Here is a 14,552-nt window from a genome sequence, read left to right as displayed (position 1 = left end):
ACTACACTTTATGGCTTCGTCACCTTCCAGGTGTCAGCCATCACAGCTCGATTCGGAGTCCAAGTGGACATTCCGGGTCGGGGTGTGTCATTTATTTTATGGTTTAAAATATATCAATATTTAAAAAAAAATATGTTAATATTTTAAAAAAAATATGTTAATATTTTAAAAAAAATATGTTAATAACTATTTGGGTACAATATTTTTTTGCTATAATTTTTGTGAAGAACAATATTACTCTAAAATTGATTTTTAAGTATTTATTATATTTTTAAAATATTATTTGAATTTGTTTAAATTTCATAATTGGTTGGACATTAGATGCATAAATGTATGAGTTAAATCTCTTAAATGAGGCTATGGACCTTGATGAAAATATTTAAACAAACAAGGTTTCAGTCTAACAATTAGATTGATTAGGGATTGGAATCAAAATGATCCTTAAAATTATCACAAGTGAGAAGCAATGTGGATAGAGAGAGAGAGGCTGACATACTGGGATTGGTGGACTGGCACTTGCTGTAGTGCAGTCAAAATCAAACTTTAGGTTTGATACTTCAGATTATAGATACTAGCCGATGAGCACACACTCTGTGTGTGTGAACAATTTCCTTTTTTTTTTTGTTTTTTTTATTTTTTATTAAGGAGTGTGATTAGTTTTTAAAATTTTAAAAAGAGTACGAAAAAATGATAGTGGGACAATGTCTCTTCATAAGTGTATATTTTATCTTAATGTTACATAATTACTGTTTTTTTGTCCTCCTTATGTAAATACTGTGTATCAAAAGTGAGGGTAAAATAGGAAAAATAGGGATATGATTATCATTTTATCAAAAGGTACAAAATTAATATTTTTCCCTCGTCATGCAATATTGTGTATTCAAAAGTGAGGGCAAAATTGAAAAAAATGGGAAAAAAATTTGACAAGGGCTCTTATAGAATAGAAGAATAGATATGGGAATGAGAATGGTCAAGCGCTAATTACTTAATAATTTAATATGATGCTAACATATTTAAGTTTATTCTACGATATTTTTTTATAATTTAAATTGTTCATATTTTATATTTTCATTCATATATTATTTTTACAAATAATTTCGTCCAAGTTAAAAATGATTTAGCCATTTAATGTTTACAACAAAAAATTAACTATTTTTTCGACAACACTATGTCAATTTATTTTTCTTCGTTGTAATTAAATATTTGAACAAAAATTTGTAAGGATGATCTAGAAAAAAAAAATTTAAATTATTAATGGTTCTGATCATGAAAAAAATATGATAAATTAAACCCAAGCACGTAGTTATTTCCATATTAAATTACCAATTAGTTAACGCTTGAACACTACTCTATATATAACCTCCATAGAAATATCATGACACGGAAATGTGTGAAACAAGGAGTTGATATGATTTTTCTTTATCAAAATAACAAGTAGGTCCGCATCAAATTTTCTGCTTCATTTTCCTCGGTTATTTTTTGTTCTTTTTAGTTGTTGGGGTCCTGGGATTTCCTAGCTTGAAAAGGTGGACCAATGCCCTTTCACTTTCACACTAAAGCTTGACACCAAAGATTAAAAATGGTTTGTTTGACAAAGGTCAAGTGAGTTGTGTAAAAATGTTATACACCTTGGGAATATCAAACCATCAATCGTCCAGAACACTTGATTTCTCATCAGTCTACAACATAGTATAAATGTTTAAAATTTAATTTATTGTTGTATCTTCAGTTGTAGATAAAAAGCTCTCCTTCTCATATAAGAAAGAAAAAACTCAACCACAATTTAATTTCTCATATAGCAAAGATGGAAGCCACGCACACTTTAGAAAAACAAACTCAAACTTATACGATGATGATTATTACATATAGCAAATGATGTAATAATTACAATGGGGCATTTTTGCCTAATCATAGGGAATTTAGGCTTTCAATCTGTACAAGCAATATGACTACCCTTAAATATCATTTCCTCTAAAAATATGCTTTACCCTTAAAAACATACTTACCCTAGAAGAGAATTATACTTACCGTAAAAGCTAGACATGACTAATCATGCTTTACCAAGTTTGTGCCCTAAACACCACTGACCCTTTTAACTTATTATAAAACAAAAATGTCACTCTTATCATATTTTTCATATCACATTTGTATCATATGTTTAATAAATATTAGATCCATATGTGTTAATGAATTCTACCTCTATTAGATAAACGATACAAATATATTATAAAAAATATAATAAGTGCAGTATTACTCAATTAAAAAAAATGACTGAAAAAATGTCTCATATCACATACCAAATAAATCTTTCTATTGAAAAGGAGAGATCTCACACACAAGAATATTGTCCTTCCCAATAGCAAGAGCTGCAAAAGCACCTCACTACTAGACAGCACCATAGATAGAAGTAGAACTATTGAGTCATTTGACATTAGTGTCTTAGCTAGAGAGAGAGAGAGAGAGAGAGAGAGAGAGAGAGAGAGAAAGAACATCCCTCACAATCTCAGTCGCTCCCCCACTTCTCTGAAAAATCTCAACAGAGATTCATACATTAACAGTTCTAAACACCCACCTTACTATTAGACAGCACCATAGATAGAAGTAGAACTATTGAGTCATTTGACATTAGTGTCTTAGCTAGAGAGAGAGAGAGAGAGAGAGGGAGAGAACATCCCTCACAATCTCAGTCGCTCCCCCACTTCTCTGAAAAATCTCAAGAGAGATTCATACATTGACAGTTCTAAACACCTCTCTTCAATGTTGTCATCAAATGGTAGTGACCAAACCAACCTCAACACAACCGGTACTTCATCCAGGTCGTCCTCCTCATCCCCATCACCAGTTTCACAACCCTCCTCCTTCCAAACCCCACAAAGAACCATGGAAGAGGTTTGGAAAGACATCAATCTCGCCTCTCTCACTGAATCCACCACCCAAATCAGATCCTCCTCCTCCTCCTCACCGCTCCTTCACGGTAACCTCCCAAATGGGACCCACCGCCACCACCCAAACTGCAGAAATATGACCCTTCAAGAATTCCTTGCCAAACCCTTTGCCCATGACTCACCAGCTGCGGCCACCGCCTTGGTATCCTCCGCTGTCAGCCCTCCCTCTCCTCTTCCTTCATCCTCCCTCAGGCCTCCGAGGTCCGGCTTCATTGATCATCATCAGCTAAACCCTAATAACCTTTCTAGCAGTGTTTCTAACTCTTTCAGTGGTTGCCCATTTGAGAGCTTGGCTGCTTCCTCCTCCGGCTTGCCTTCTTTTGGGAATAGATCGTTCACTGAATCTGATCACAGCAATTCCGGTGGAGATGGAAGACATAAGCGGATGATCAAGAACCGAGAGTCTGCTGCTCGATCTAGGGCAAGAAAGCAGGCATGTACCTCTCCTATATTCTTCCCAATAATCCCATTTTTGTCATCTGATTAGTCTTTTGCTTTTTGCTTTTGGTTAGGGTAGTAGTGAAGTTGGATAAAGTGTTCTTTTATGAGTTGTAGGTTTTTGTACAGTTCCGTTTTAATTTTGCTCCTTCACTCTAAGGGCAGTTTAAGTAAGTGGAGTATTATCTCTACTAATCTCTTTTCTACTAATTAATGAAATTCTTTTTGTTAATTAAAAGAGGATGAAAAAACAACTTAATCTTTTATCATACAAAAAAAAATAATGGGCAATAATGTAATTTTACAAGTTTAAATTTTACTGTTTTTTATTGAAGTCTCACCTAAATTGATGTTAAAATTCCTCAAATATTATAAAATTAAAAAAAAAAAAAAAACTTCACTCCCCTCACGTTCTCTCTCTCCCTCTCTCATTCTCATTTTCTGAAAAAAAATGTATTCATACACACAAAGTGTATAGGCAAATACTAATATATAAGAATCAGTCAACCTGAGATTGATACTTATAACATTACTGCCGCATTAGTGTGAGTTTAATATATTAGTATCATACTCAAAATTTTCGACGTATTGTAGAAGTTATATATGAGTCTAATATATTGGTATCACACAATTTTTCCGGCATCCTGAAAGACCTAATTAGTTTTATTGTCCTTTCAAGTTTGATGCCTTGGCGTCTTAGTTTTATTGTCGAGAATGTTACTAAAATTTTTACTAAAAATGTCTTTCGTTTTTTGTTTGTGGCCTGATATTTGGTTGGTCCAAACAGGCTTACACAAATGAGTTGGAGCTGAAAGTTGCACTCTTGATGGAAGAGAATGCAAGGCTCAAAAGACAGCAAGAACATGTGAGAACATAAGACTGAATAAAATTCTATGTCTAAAACAGTAATTATACATGTTTTTCTGTGATTTTGACTTCTGTTTGTTTGGTGGGAAAATGTGTATGCAGTTAATTGCAGCAGCGTCTCAACAACCCAAAAGGCACAATCTCAATCGAACATCAACAGCTCCGTTTTGAGAAATCTCAGTGCCTTGCTTTTTTGTTTGAAGGTCTTCCTTTTTAAGACTTAAGAGTAGTAGCATTACTACCCATGTTGGGGGCATCAATATTTTGTGGTAATATGAAGATGGTGCATGTACCTTTTCCGTAAGTAGATGTTTTAGGGTTAGAATATTCTAACGATGACGTTTTATGTATTTATGTTAAAAGAAGTAATTCCCCATTAAGGAACTTAATTTGGTGTGTATTCTTTGCTTGCTTGTTTGTTTGTCTCTATCTTTTTCTTCCCTTCTCTTTTGGATTGCAACTTTTTCGCTCTCATTAACTACATTCAAATTACAATACAAGTCATGAGGTTACAAATGAATGATTAGGAGACTCTTCGTGGACTTTACTTTTTGTTACATTGTTTTTGACATAATATTTTATAATATTAGCTCGAGAATTAACGTTAAACTGTGAGGTGACATAGTCTATGGAGAGTTTCAATCTGAGTTTCCCTAGTATTTCCTTTCTAGGGTAATGCTAGGAAGACTAAAATTATTAAATCAAATTTACAAACCAAATAACATGGTTGTTAATGATTGAATTATTACTTAAGTATTGATTAATGTGTTTATCTTTTATTGGTAACACGTCATTTGGTTTAAAACTTTGGTTTTTCCAACATTATCCTTCTCTTAATAAGGAAAAAATATTTGACCATAAATCTATTGTCACCATGTAATTAAGAAAACGAGTCCCATAATATTCATGTAGAAAGTACAAATAAAGAACACAAATAAAAGTTTCTGCAAACAGATGAAACTGTAGTTTTATACGTAAAGAACCAAGTATTTCTTTCATGGAATTATTGAAGTGTTTATATCTAGGATAAGTGGGAATCACAAGAAGGACAATTAACAGGGTGCCAAGAATCCGAAACTAATTTGGGCCAATTGCTTTTTACAACTTATCACTTTATCTTAATCGGAATTAGATCCTCTCCTGAATTTGGACTTAATATCCTCCTGACCGACACATAAGAATCGTTAGATTTTAATCCAACGGTTACAATTATTATAATTTTTAGAAAGCTTCCCTATTTGTAACCGTTAGATTTTTATGTGTCGATCAGAAGGGTCCTGAGCAGCTCAGGAAAGAATCCAATTCCATCTTAATCAAAGCCTATGAGGCGGTTATACAAACTCTTTGTTTCTCACAAGAAGGACAATTAATAGTGGCTGCCATGGATGTCCTATGCTGTCGGTTTCTATTGGCATCCTTGGTCATTGAGTTACTTTGCCAAGCTGACATGATCCAATAGGAATATAGGATGACATAAAAGAGCATCATTGACATTGACATTGTGGCTAAATAAATAATGTCGCCATATCCTTTTTTCTGGGGATTTTCATGATTTCGTGATTGTGATCGTTCATCGTTCATCGTGCATTATACGATCAATTTTCATTAGGTAATATTTATATTTAATTTTAAATTTTAAAATTTAAAATGATTTCTGACCGTACGATATACGATAAACAATCACGATTACGAAATTCCTAAACCCTTTCTATAAATAATAATTCATTTTTTTTGACAATCAATAAAATAATTATACTAAGTTCATTTAAATTATGTAAAGAGAGATTCGAACTTTATCTAAATTATCTAATTTATGGAAAGAAAGATTTCAACTTGAGTGCATATAATGTAGAGCACATCTAATTTAACAAAAATCCTTATAAAAATCAAAATTGGATTTTGAGTTTCTTGTGCATTTGAGAAACCCTAGCTCTTATGACAAAGAGAAACCCTAACACATATTTGACCCAAATTTGAGATTTGAGTCCTAGCATGGATTTGTTCACAAGTGTTTCTTTAATGTCTCAAAATTGTTAATCATATATGCCCTATACGATCTAGCTATGTTCGTCTCCCTATCAAGTATTTCTTTAGTAGTCATCTTTTTCATGGCAATTCACTTTCTCGAAGACTGTAAAGACTCAAAGAGACATTTTAGATTTTTTTTTAACCATCATCGTGTGATTCACCAACTTTATGAATCAAAGTAAAAAGTTTAGGTGTAAGAATTACACTGTTATTAATTCACGTGTTATAAAATTGTATATAGTTGAATGACATGTCAAGGACAGAACCCTTGATTTTTCAATTAATAAATACAACATGGATGCATGATGATTACATCAAGAAATTCGTAATGCTTGTTAAACTGTGTACTTAAGTGCAGTCAGTAAGTTTGTATAATTAGTGTGAGGAAGCTTGAACATCTCATCCGTTGTCGTCCAGCGGTTAGGATATCTGGCTTTCACCCAGGAGACCCGGGTTCGATTCCCGGCAACGGAACCTTTTTTATAATTATGTTCAATATTTTTCTGGGCTTCAATTTGGGCTTTGTCTACTTTTCTTCCAATTCTTTTCAAGGCTCTAATTGGGCTTCAGATAATTTCTGTTCCTTTTTGGCCCTGAATGTTTGATTTTTTTTTTTTTTAATGTGATATTCTAAAAAATAATAGTTGCTCTAAATTATGGAGATGGCGATTCAAAATCGGGTGCAAGGAAGCGGGGATGCTTTTTTTGAATTTTATTTCATTTTTGTTATGTGTCAACATGTCGTTGTTGTTTCATTTTATAATGCGATATTCTAAACTATTCTAATATATAGAGATGGAGATTCAAACTCTAATATGACGAAGACAAGAATTTGAACTTGAGTACAAGGACATTGCTCTGACCAAATAGCCTAAAATGTTGTTGATTTGGTTTTGGCTCTTTGTCTTTTTTTCTCTCACAAGGATTTGGTGGGGGAAGTGAACATTGTTTCTTTTTCAACTTCCACACAACTTTTAGAACCCAGAACTATGAAAAGAAGAAAAATAAAACATAATCTCCTCAGTGAGCAACTCCACCACCTGAGACTTGTCAACTCCTCCCACCGGAAACCGGCAGAGCGGGCACGTCGTCCGGCATGCATCGAACCACTTATCCACACATACCTTGTGAAACTCGTGCAGGCAAGGAAGAACTCTCATGTCCTCTTCACCTTCCACCAATCTTGACAAACACACACAACATACCTCATCGTCCCTCAAACTGGAAAATTCTTGAGAAACAAGCAATCCCTCTTCCTCTACTTTCTTCCCAACATCTGATTCGATTGCCTCACGAGCACACGGAGATCCCTTAACTAACGCCGGATGCTCTCTCGGGCCGAAGAAACTAGAGATCAAAGCGAATGCCCTTTTGAGAACCATTTGGTTTAGTGAAGGATTGGCGTTTGGGGAGGTGTTTAATAGAGAGTTTGAAGTTGAAGGGAGAGTGTGAGAGTGATGGGTCCTCAGTTGTTTTGCGTGGGTTGCAAGGGTTGTTATAGCAAGGAAAGATTTCCCAAGTTCTTTCTCAAAGGCAGTTGCACCTAAAGAGAGTGTTACTCTTGACCTTTCTTTAATTTGATTAATCACAATTAGAGTAATAATTAGGTTTCCTTTCTCCAGCATATTGCTTCTTTTTTTTATTGCTTTTTATCTAAAATGGTCACTGCGATTGGTATAACTCCTCACTTTGGCACTTGAAATTTAAAATCGATAGAAGTGGTCCCGGAGATTGTTCATCGCTAATCATTTTGATCTTCCCGTGAAAATATGTTAAATTGAGGGTATTTTTGTCAAATCAACCCTCCACTTTGTGATTTCTTCAATTTAACGAAGATTTTTCACAGAATGACCAAATGATCATTTCTGTTGACTTCAAATATCATAGACCAAAGTGAGGAGTTATGACAATCTCAGAGACCATTTTGGCTAATAAGCCTTTTCTATTGGTGTACAAGACCCGTTATTGGTCATTGCTCGACTCTTTACACGTAAGAAGAAATTTCTCCTTACATGCGAATCAATGTACAACAAATATTAAAAAATAACTCGTTAAAATTATGAAAGATTTGTGCACGCGTGTCATATTGTGATTTGTCTGTAAAGAAGAACCAGTCCTTTCACTTCTTCACTTCCTGTGACCCATGAAATGCCTGGGTCAAACTACTTGCTGGTAGAAGGTAAATTAATGTCAAAACTTTGTGAAACTTGGATATCAAAATACACTATGGATGAAATTCATAGGGGACCTAACTCATACCAGACTACTCGATCAAGCGGTAACATTTCACCGCCGCACAGTTTGAAGCATGATGTGTTTTCGCACAAACATAGTAGAACGAGATTGGCATTACCAAGAGAAGCATTTGGTAAGGCTTCAAAATCCGGTGAGGGCCGTGACAGCGACCCTGAAGCAAGAGGTGCGGGTGGGAAGGTTCAACGAAACCAAACACAGCTCAGAAAATGCAAGACTGGGAATGTTCAACGAAAAGCAAAAGCCATCCAAAACCATCTTAGACAAGAGAAACAACCTTTTCTCCATTTAACAACGGCTTAAAGACAGGAAAAAATGCACGCCGGACATCGTTGTAAAAGTATACGTCTGCAAATGGAAGCGATGAATGAATTTAGTCACCTCAACAGTAAAATTTATGACAACTCTCAGTACAATTTTTCATCGCGGAATAAATCTCAGACAACTTCCCTAGCAGAGTTCATCTCAGATAATGAAGCACATAATCATTTGAACGGTACCGAGGAACAAGTCATACATGAATTCTCAGGCATTTCCTCACAAATGGATAAAAATTGAAATGCCGATTTAAGAAGACTTGATGACGCGACCTCCCATCTACCAAAGCACGAATAAATCGGTTCAACAAATGGCTTAAAAGAGATTGTCAAGAGGAGGCACCAACCAAAAAAATTCACAATAAACCCCGCAACAGTGACTCGGGAACAATACCACAAGTTTCACACTTTGACCTAGTGACTGCCTCTTCAATCTGCTTCGTGCTTGTCCGATGATTCTGCAGAATCTTCAGGTTTAACTGTATCATCCGCCTCGAGTGTCTTGCCATCTGTTGGTACTAAGCTCGGTATACCATCCTTTATCTATCAAGTAATGAATACAATAAGGAACCATGTTAGACGTCAGCTATACAGGCAAAAAACATGCGGACAAGATAGAGTTTTACACAATCATTCACGTTCAGCTGAATACAACCGTTATACAAGGGCGATGGCATCACCATTCATTTATCACAGAGACCGGAGTGATCTTTTATTTTTCAAATCATTTCCGTGTTGGATAAACTGAACAGGAAAAACCAAATATACAGCACATCCTGCTGCCCAGGTAATCCATACTTCAGAAGAAAAAAAACTCGCAACAACAACAACAAAGCCTTATCTCACTGATTGGAGTTGGCTGTATAAATCCTAAAATGCAACTGCGCTCGGTTTTGCGCCAAGTCTTCCGTTAGCTCCAAATAAACCATGTCTTTTCTTAAATCTCTTTTGACACTAGATTACGCAAAATTGTGGCTAGGATTTTTAACATTCCCCATGGATTCCATACACTTCAAAACTGAAGTAGAAGGAATTATACAAGATAACAGCTATACAGGCAACATATAGAGAAGATGAAATTTCTGACAATCGTTCATGTTCTTGCCCTTCAACACGGGACTCCCGGATTACTATGATCGAATTTCGTCTCTGTTCGGCCAGAAGGTCTCACACTCGTTCAAGTTTATACCATTACACCAATCAGTAAAATCCTAGCTCGAGCCTACCTTCTCACACCTCCGAGCCCAACACAAAACCTCTATAATATACAAGGGGCATCACAAATTCTCACAGATAATGGGGAAAATCTCATTTTTAAATTTTTAACCAATTCCAAACCATTGATGGTGTCCAAACCGTGTCTCGAACATGTTTGAGGTGTCTCAGTGTGTCCGACACTCCGACAAATCAAGGTTTCGGAGTGTCCGTGCAACATAGCATATATATAATGTGTTCTACCCAGAAATTGAAAATTCAGAGAAAAATAGAATTACCAAAAAATTAATTAATTGCTGCATAAAAATTAGAATTGGAGTTTGGAACTCACAGGAAAGGAGACACCAATTGCATCACTGATTACCGAATTTGTTTCCTCACAAAACCTATAAAAAAAAACCCAAAAACAAACTAATTAAACCAACTCAAATTACCAAAAATTAAATAAATAAAACAGAGATTAAAAATAATAATTAGAGATTAAAGAAGAAACCTTATAAAATTGAGTAGCTTTACGCTTCCTCTCACCATTTCATCTCTCTTTCTGCTTGGATCTCTCTCGCGCTAGAAAAACGCCACCACTTGTTGCTACGTCACCGTTTTATAAAATTGAAAGCGAACAATTGCATAAAACGACCGCGTTTCGGTTCGAATAAATCTCATTGCCTCCAAAAGAAGCTCTACGGAGCTGCTGCACTTCAAACTACCGAGAGGGATCTCAATGTGCGTTAATGGCGAAAACCAACTGGACTTCGAATTCCGAACGATTCGTTTGGTGGATATCTCGACTGAATGGCAAGGGTTTGCACCCGAGAACTCTTTCGATTCCGGAGCTCTATTTCCCCACACCTCGCTTCCAACCCATCAAAATCCAATCTTCCCTTACCATCCTCCCCATTTTCCTCCTCTTCGTTCGAGCCCTCTGTCAACCGCCACATCTTTTCGCTTCTGGATTCGTGTCAGAGCTTGATCCAGATTACCCAACTGCACGTCCATTTGGTCACCCAGGGCCTTTTCGATTCGTTTTGGGTCCGGAAGTTACTCAAGAGCTATTACGATTTCGGTGATTTCGATTATACTATATGGGTTTTCGGATACATTGACGCTCCAGGTAGATTTTGCGTTAATACAGTTAGTAAGGCGTACTCAGTGAGTTCGGCGCCGGGCCAAGCTTTGGTGTATTTGGAGTGGCTGAGAAATGGGTTTGTTCCCAACAGCTATACGATCGTGCCGGTTTTTGGGTCATGTGCGAAAATGGCGTGTGTTGAATCTGGGAGAACATGTCATGGGCAGGCTGTGAAGCATGGGGTGGACTCTGTGCTGCATGAAGATGTTCAATGAAATGCCTGAGAAGGACTTGGTGTCTTGGAATACAATTCTCGATGGGAATGCTAGCGTAGGTTGTTTGATGAAATGCCTGAGAGAAATGTGATTTCTTGGAACGTTATGCTTGGTGGGTACTGGAAGGGAGGGAAGCCGGTTGTGCGTTGAAGTTGTTTTGGAAAATGGTGGATGTGGGATTGAACGGGAACGAAACTACCATGGTGAATTTGCTTGCGGCTTCCGGTCGATCTGCTAGACTAAATGAAGGAAGATCAGTTCACGGACGTCTAGTTAGCAGATTCTTGGAGTTGAATGTATTTCTTAACACAGCTTTGATTGATATGTATGGTAAATGTGAAAGGGTGCAAGTGGCACGTGTGGTGTTTGAGAGCTCAGCGTATAGGAATCTGGTTTGTTGTAATGCAATGATTTTGGGGCATTGCATTCATGGAAATCCTGAAGATGGATTTAACATATGTAGAGAAATGGTGGGTAGAACAAAGTCGAGCGATGATGAAACAATCCATGAGAAGGATAGTTTGAGGCCAGATGATAATCGGGAAGGAATTATCCCAGATGAAGTAACTTTTGTGGGTGTTCTTTGTGCCTGTGCCCGCGCTGGATTGGTAAGAGAAGCCAGAGATTAATTCAGCCAAATGATCAATGTCTTCCAAGTAAAGCCCAATTTTGCACACTACTGGTGCATGGCTAATGCTTTTGCTGGTGTGGGGCTTACACAAGAGGCAGGGGAAATAATTAGGAACGTGATGGAGTTGTCGAGGACTTGCCACCAGAATCCTTGGGATGGGCTAGTGTGCTTAGTTCGTGTTGTTTCCAAGGACATGCCAAATTGGGAGAACAAATTGCAAAGTCTCTTATTGAACAGGAACCTCAGAACATTGCGTACTATCGGTTGCTGCTGAATGCCTATGCCGTCGCAGGTCAATGGGAGAATGTTACTCGGGTTAAAGAGACGATGAAAGAAAAGAAGTTCGGAAGAATCCCCGGATGCAATCTAGTGGACTTGAATGAAATTGTTCGTGAGCTCAGAGTTGGAAGACATTATCTAGTTGACCTTGTAGAACCCTGACGTTTAACAGCAGACTAACTCTGCACACACAAACTGAAAGTTGGCATCAAGTGCTGAACATGTCAGAAAATGAAGATCGAACGATCGGGAGGACGTGAGCTAAAGCAGCCATGATAATTCCCTTTTTTCGGTCAAACGAGGAACTAGGTTGCTGCTCAGCTTGGCATGCAAAGGATTTTGTGAGAGTGATTCGACGGATTATTTAACAAGGCAAAGAGGTGAATAAATTTTGTATTTGTGACAAAAAGCCTTTGCATTTGCAAAAGGTTTTGGCAATTCCTCGTTTGGGTTTCGTTGGGTTAGACTCTTATCCTTATTTCTGTGAATGCTTAGTAACAAACAAGTTGAAAAAAGTCAGCTTTCAGATCTCTAAGTTTAAATTGTTTCCAGCTTTTTCCCAAATTTCTTCTTTCACAAGCAAGGGCTAGTTTTCATTTAGATGTTTGCAACGGCTGTGTCTTATATTAGTGAGGTGTAATGAGATCAAATGAATTAATGAAATCATTATGCAGTAGCAGCACCTTTTCTCTGCTAAGATCTCAATTTCTAGTTCGTTTTTCTTCATATTTTTCGGTAATCGATCGTCAGAAACGCCAACTCGGAAACGGAAAACACAAGACAATGAGATGTATAATTTGCAAACACTACTTCAAAGTTCAAATAAGAAGTCATCGAGTCTGAGATCAATCTAGCTACAACAGAATACATAGTATGTAAAAGAGACACCACCTATCGCGAGAACTATGTTCAATGCCCATTGCTGCATCTCACGACGGCCAAGATCTTCCTCCTCTTCCTCACCCTCAATCCGGAATCTTCCCCTTGATCACGTCTGCAAGACAACTCTGGCATGTTAGGCCACGTCCAGGTTGGGGATGGGCAAAAGATGATGTTCGAACTTGGAAAATCTACACGGCCAGAATCCAAGCTGTACACTGCAATATCGCTTAACATGCTTCTTAACCGATGGAACTCGTAACTCTTGCTATGAAGAGCCTCGTGAAAATAAATACATCTCCCTTCCACTCCAGGGAAATCTTGAGCAGAAAGAGAGTAGCAACCGTCATCCCCTATCACCAATATTCGATCATCCAGAGCTTGCGCCTCTAGCTTAACCCAGTGCTTCACATGAGCGTGAGCGTCCTGTAAGTTCTGATAAGAGCTATACACTTGGTTAGCACTTGTTATTCATGTGGGAATATTCGAGATCATCATTGACAATGTTTGTGAGAGGAACATGTATATTAGGATTCATTAGCTCGAACAGTCATGATATTACTAGGAGTCTTTCTAGCTGGTATGAATAAGGGAATTCACGGTGATAAGGTTAAGATCAATCAGGATTACTGGTATATGTATTAGGGGCCCTGGACTCTCTCTAAACACCCAAGCTTATAGAAACTCAAACCCCATTCTTGAGGCCTTGCATACTGAAGAGGAGAGGCCTTGCATACTGAAGAGGAGGGTTGCAGAAGAACTCTAATCCCAACGAGCATGTCATCGTCTTCGAGTAAGTGGTTAACTTGGTATTGTGATATAATATTCAGAGTTCATAATCATATTCAATATATATTTTACACGTCCAGCTTAAAAATCTCGAATGTATAGTCTGACGGGTGTCCCTTCAAATACATATCAACTAAAAACAGCTCTCCCAACGACTTCACCAACTTCTTCTTCTCGTCGTCAAGGCAAGAGATTTTTGGTAATGGAGATGCAATCATTTCCGTACTCAAAACCTTCCTTTGTAGAAAATAACATCTTGAAAATCACTGTATTCGTCATCCAACTTCAAAAGGAAGTTGGTGCAGTCTACAACGTCAGCGCCTAGCTCTCCGTAATATAACGTTTCGAACAGATCAATTGCCATGAACGCAGGGAAATCGAGATTCAAGGATGCAGCCACCTTAAAATCACCACGCATCTCCCCACCATAGTCTAGTAGACTATACATTCTTGCAACTTCAAATACCCGAAATTCCAATAAGTTGAATTGTAAGAGTAAACACAGGTTTTACGTTAATACACTAGCCAAGAACACAAGAATTAACCAACTAAATCACAACCGTTGCATCA

The 14,552-nt window shown here is 37.2% G+C and overlaps 2 protein-coding genes, 1 non-coding gene and 1 pseudogene across 3 annotated transcripts; 3 read left to right on the top strand and 1 right to left on the bottom strand.

The window, feature by feature from the left end:
- The first annotated feature begins 2,316 nt into the window (after positions 1–2,316).
- LOC103967765 (protein FD-like) lies at positions 2,317–4,639 on the top strand. The gene is made up of 3 exons (XM_009381062.3): positions 2,317–3,378; positions 4,171–4,248; positions 4,353–4,639. Exons 1-3 carry the CDS (start codon positions 2,758–2,760, stop codon positions 4,419–4,421), a joined length of 768 nt encoding a protein of 255 aa, XP_009379337.2. The 5' UTR covers positions 2,317–2,757; the 3' UTR covers positions 4,422–4,639.
- Positions 4,640–6,680: 2,041 nt separating this feature from the next.
- Positions 6,681–6,752, top strand: TRNAE-UUC. The gene has a single exon. It is a non-coding gene; the product is annotated as a tRNA-Glu (tRNA).
- A 202-nt stretch (positions 6,753–6,954) lies between these two features.
- LOC108868744 (receptor homology region, transmembrane domain- and RING domain-containing protein 2-like) lies at positions 6,955–7,684 on the bottom strand. The gene has a single exon (XM_018652449.2). It carries the CDS (start codon positions 7,658–7,660, stop codon positions 7,253–7,255), a length of 408 nt encoding a protein of 135 aa, XP_018507965.2. The 5' UTR covers positions 7,661–7,684; the 3' UTR covers positions 6,955–7,252.
- Positions 7,685–10,579: 2,895 nt separating this feature from the next.
- On the top strand, positions 10,580–14,438 carry LOC125473168 (annotated as a pseudogene).
- Positions 14,439–14,552: the final 114 nt, after the last annotated feature.

This window comes from the organism of the source record quoted next, unplaced genomic scaffold (genome assembly GCF_019419815.1).
Source record: "Pyrus x bretschneideri cultivar Hongxiangsu unplaced genomic scaffold, Pyrus_bretschneideri_v1 Contig8, whole genome shotgun sequence".
NCBI classification, from domain to species: Eukaryota; Viridiplantae; Streptophyta; class Magnoliopsida; order Rosales; family Rosaceae; genus Pyrus; species Pyrus x bretschneideri.
This window is presented reverse-complemented; position numbering and strand designations above follow the sequence as displayed.

Bases quoted from the DNA above. Each gene is read 5' to 3' on its own strand.
- LOC108868744 (XM_018652449.2), bottom strand. From the start codon at position 7,660: ATGGTTCTCAAAAGGGCATTCGCTTTGATCTCTAGTTTCTTCGGCCCG.
- LOC103967765 (XM_009381062.3), top strand. From the start codon at position 2,758: ATGTTGTCATCAAATGGTAGTGACCAAACCAACCTCAACACAACCGGT. The intron at 3,379-4,170 runs GCATGTACCTCT...TGGTCCAAACAG, and splicing joins GATCTAGGGCAAGAAAGCAG to GCTTACACAAATGAGTTGGA. The intron at 4,249-4,352 runs GTGAGAACATAA...ATGTGTATGCAG, and splicing joins TCAAAAGACAGCAAGAACAT to TTAATTGCAGCAGCGTCTCA.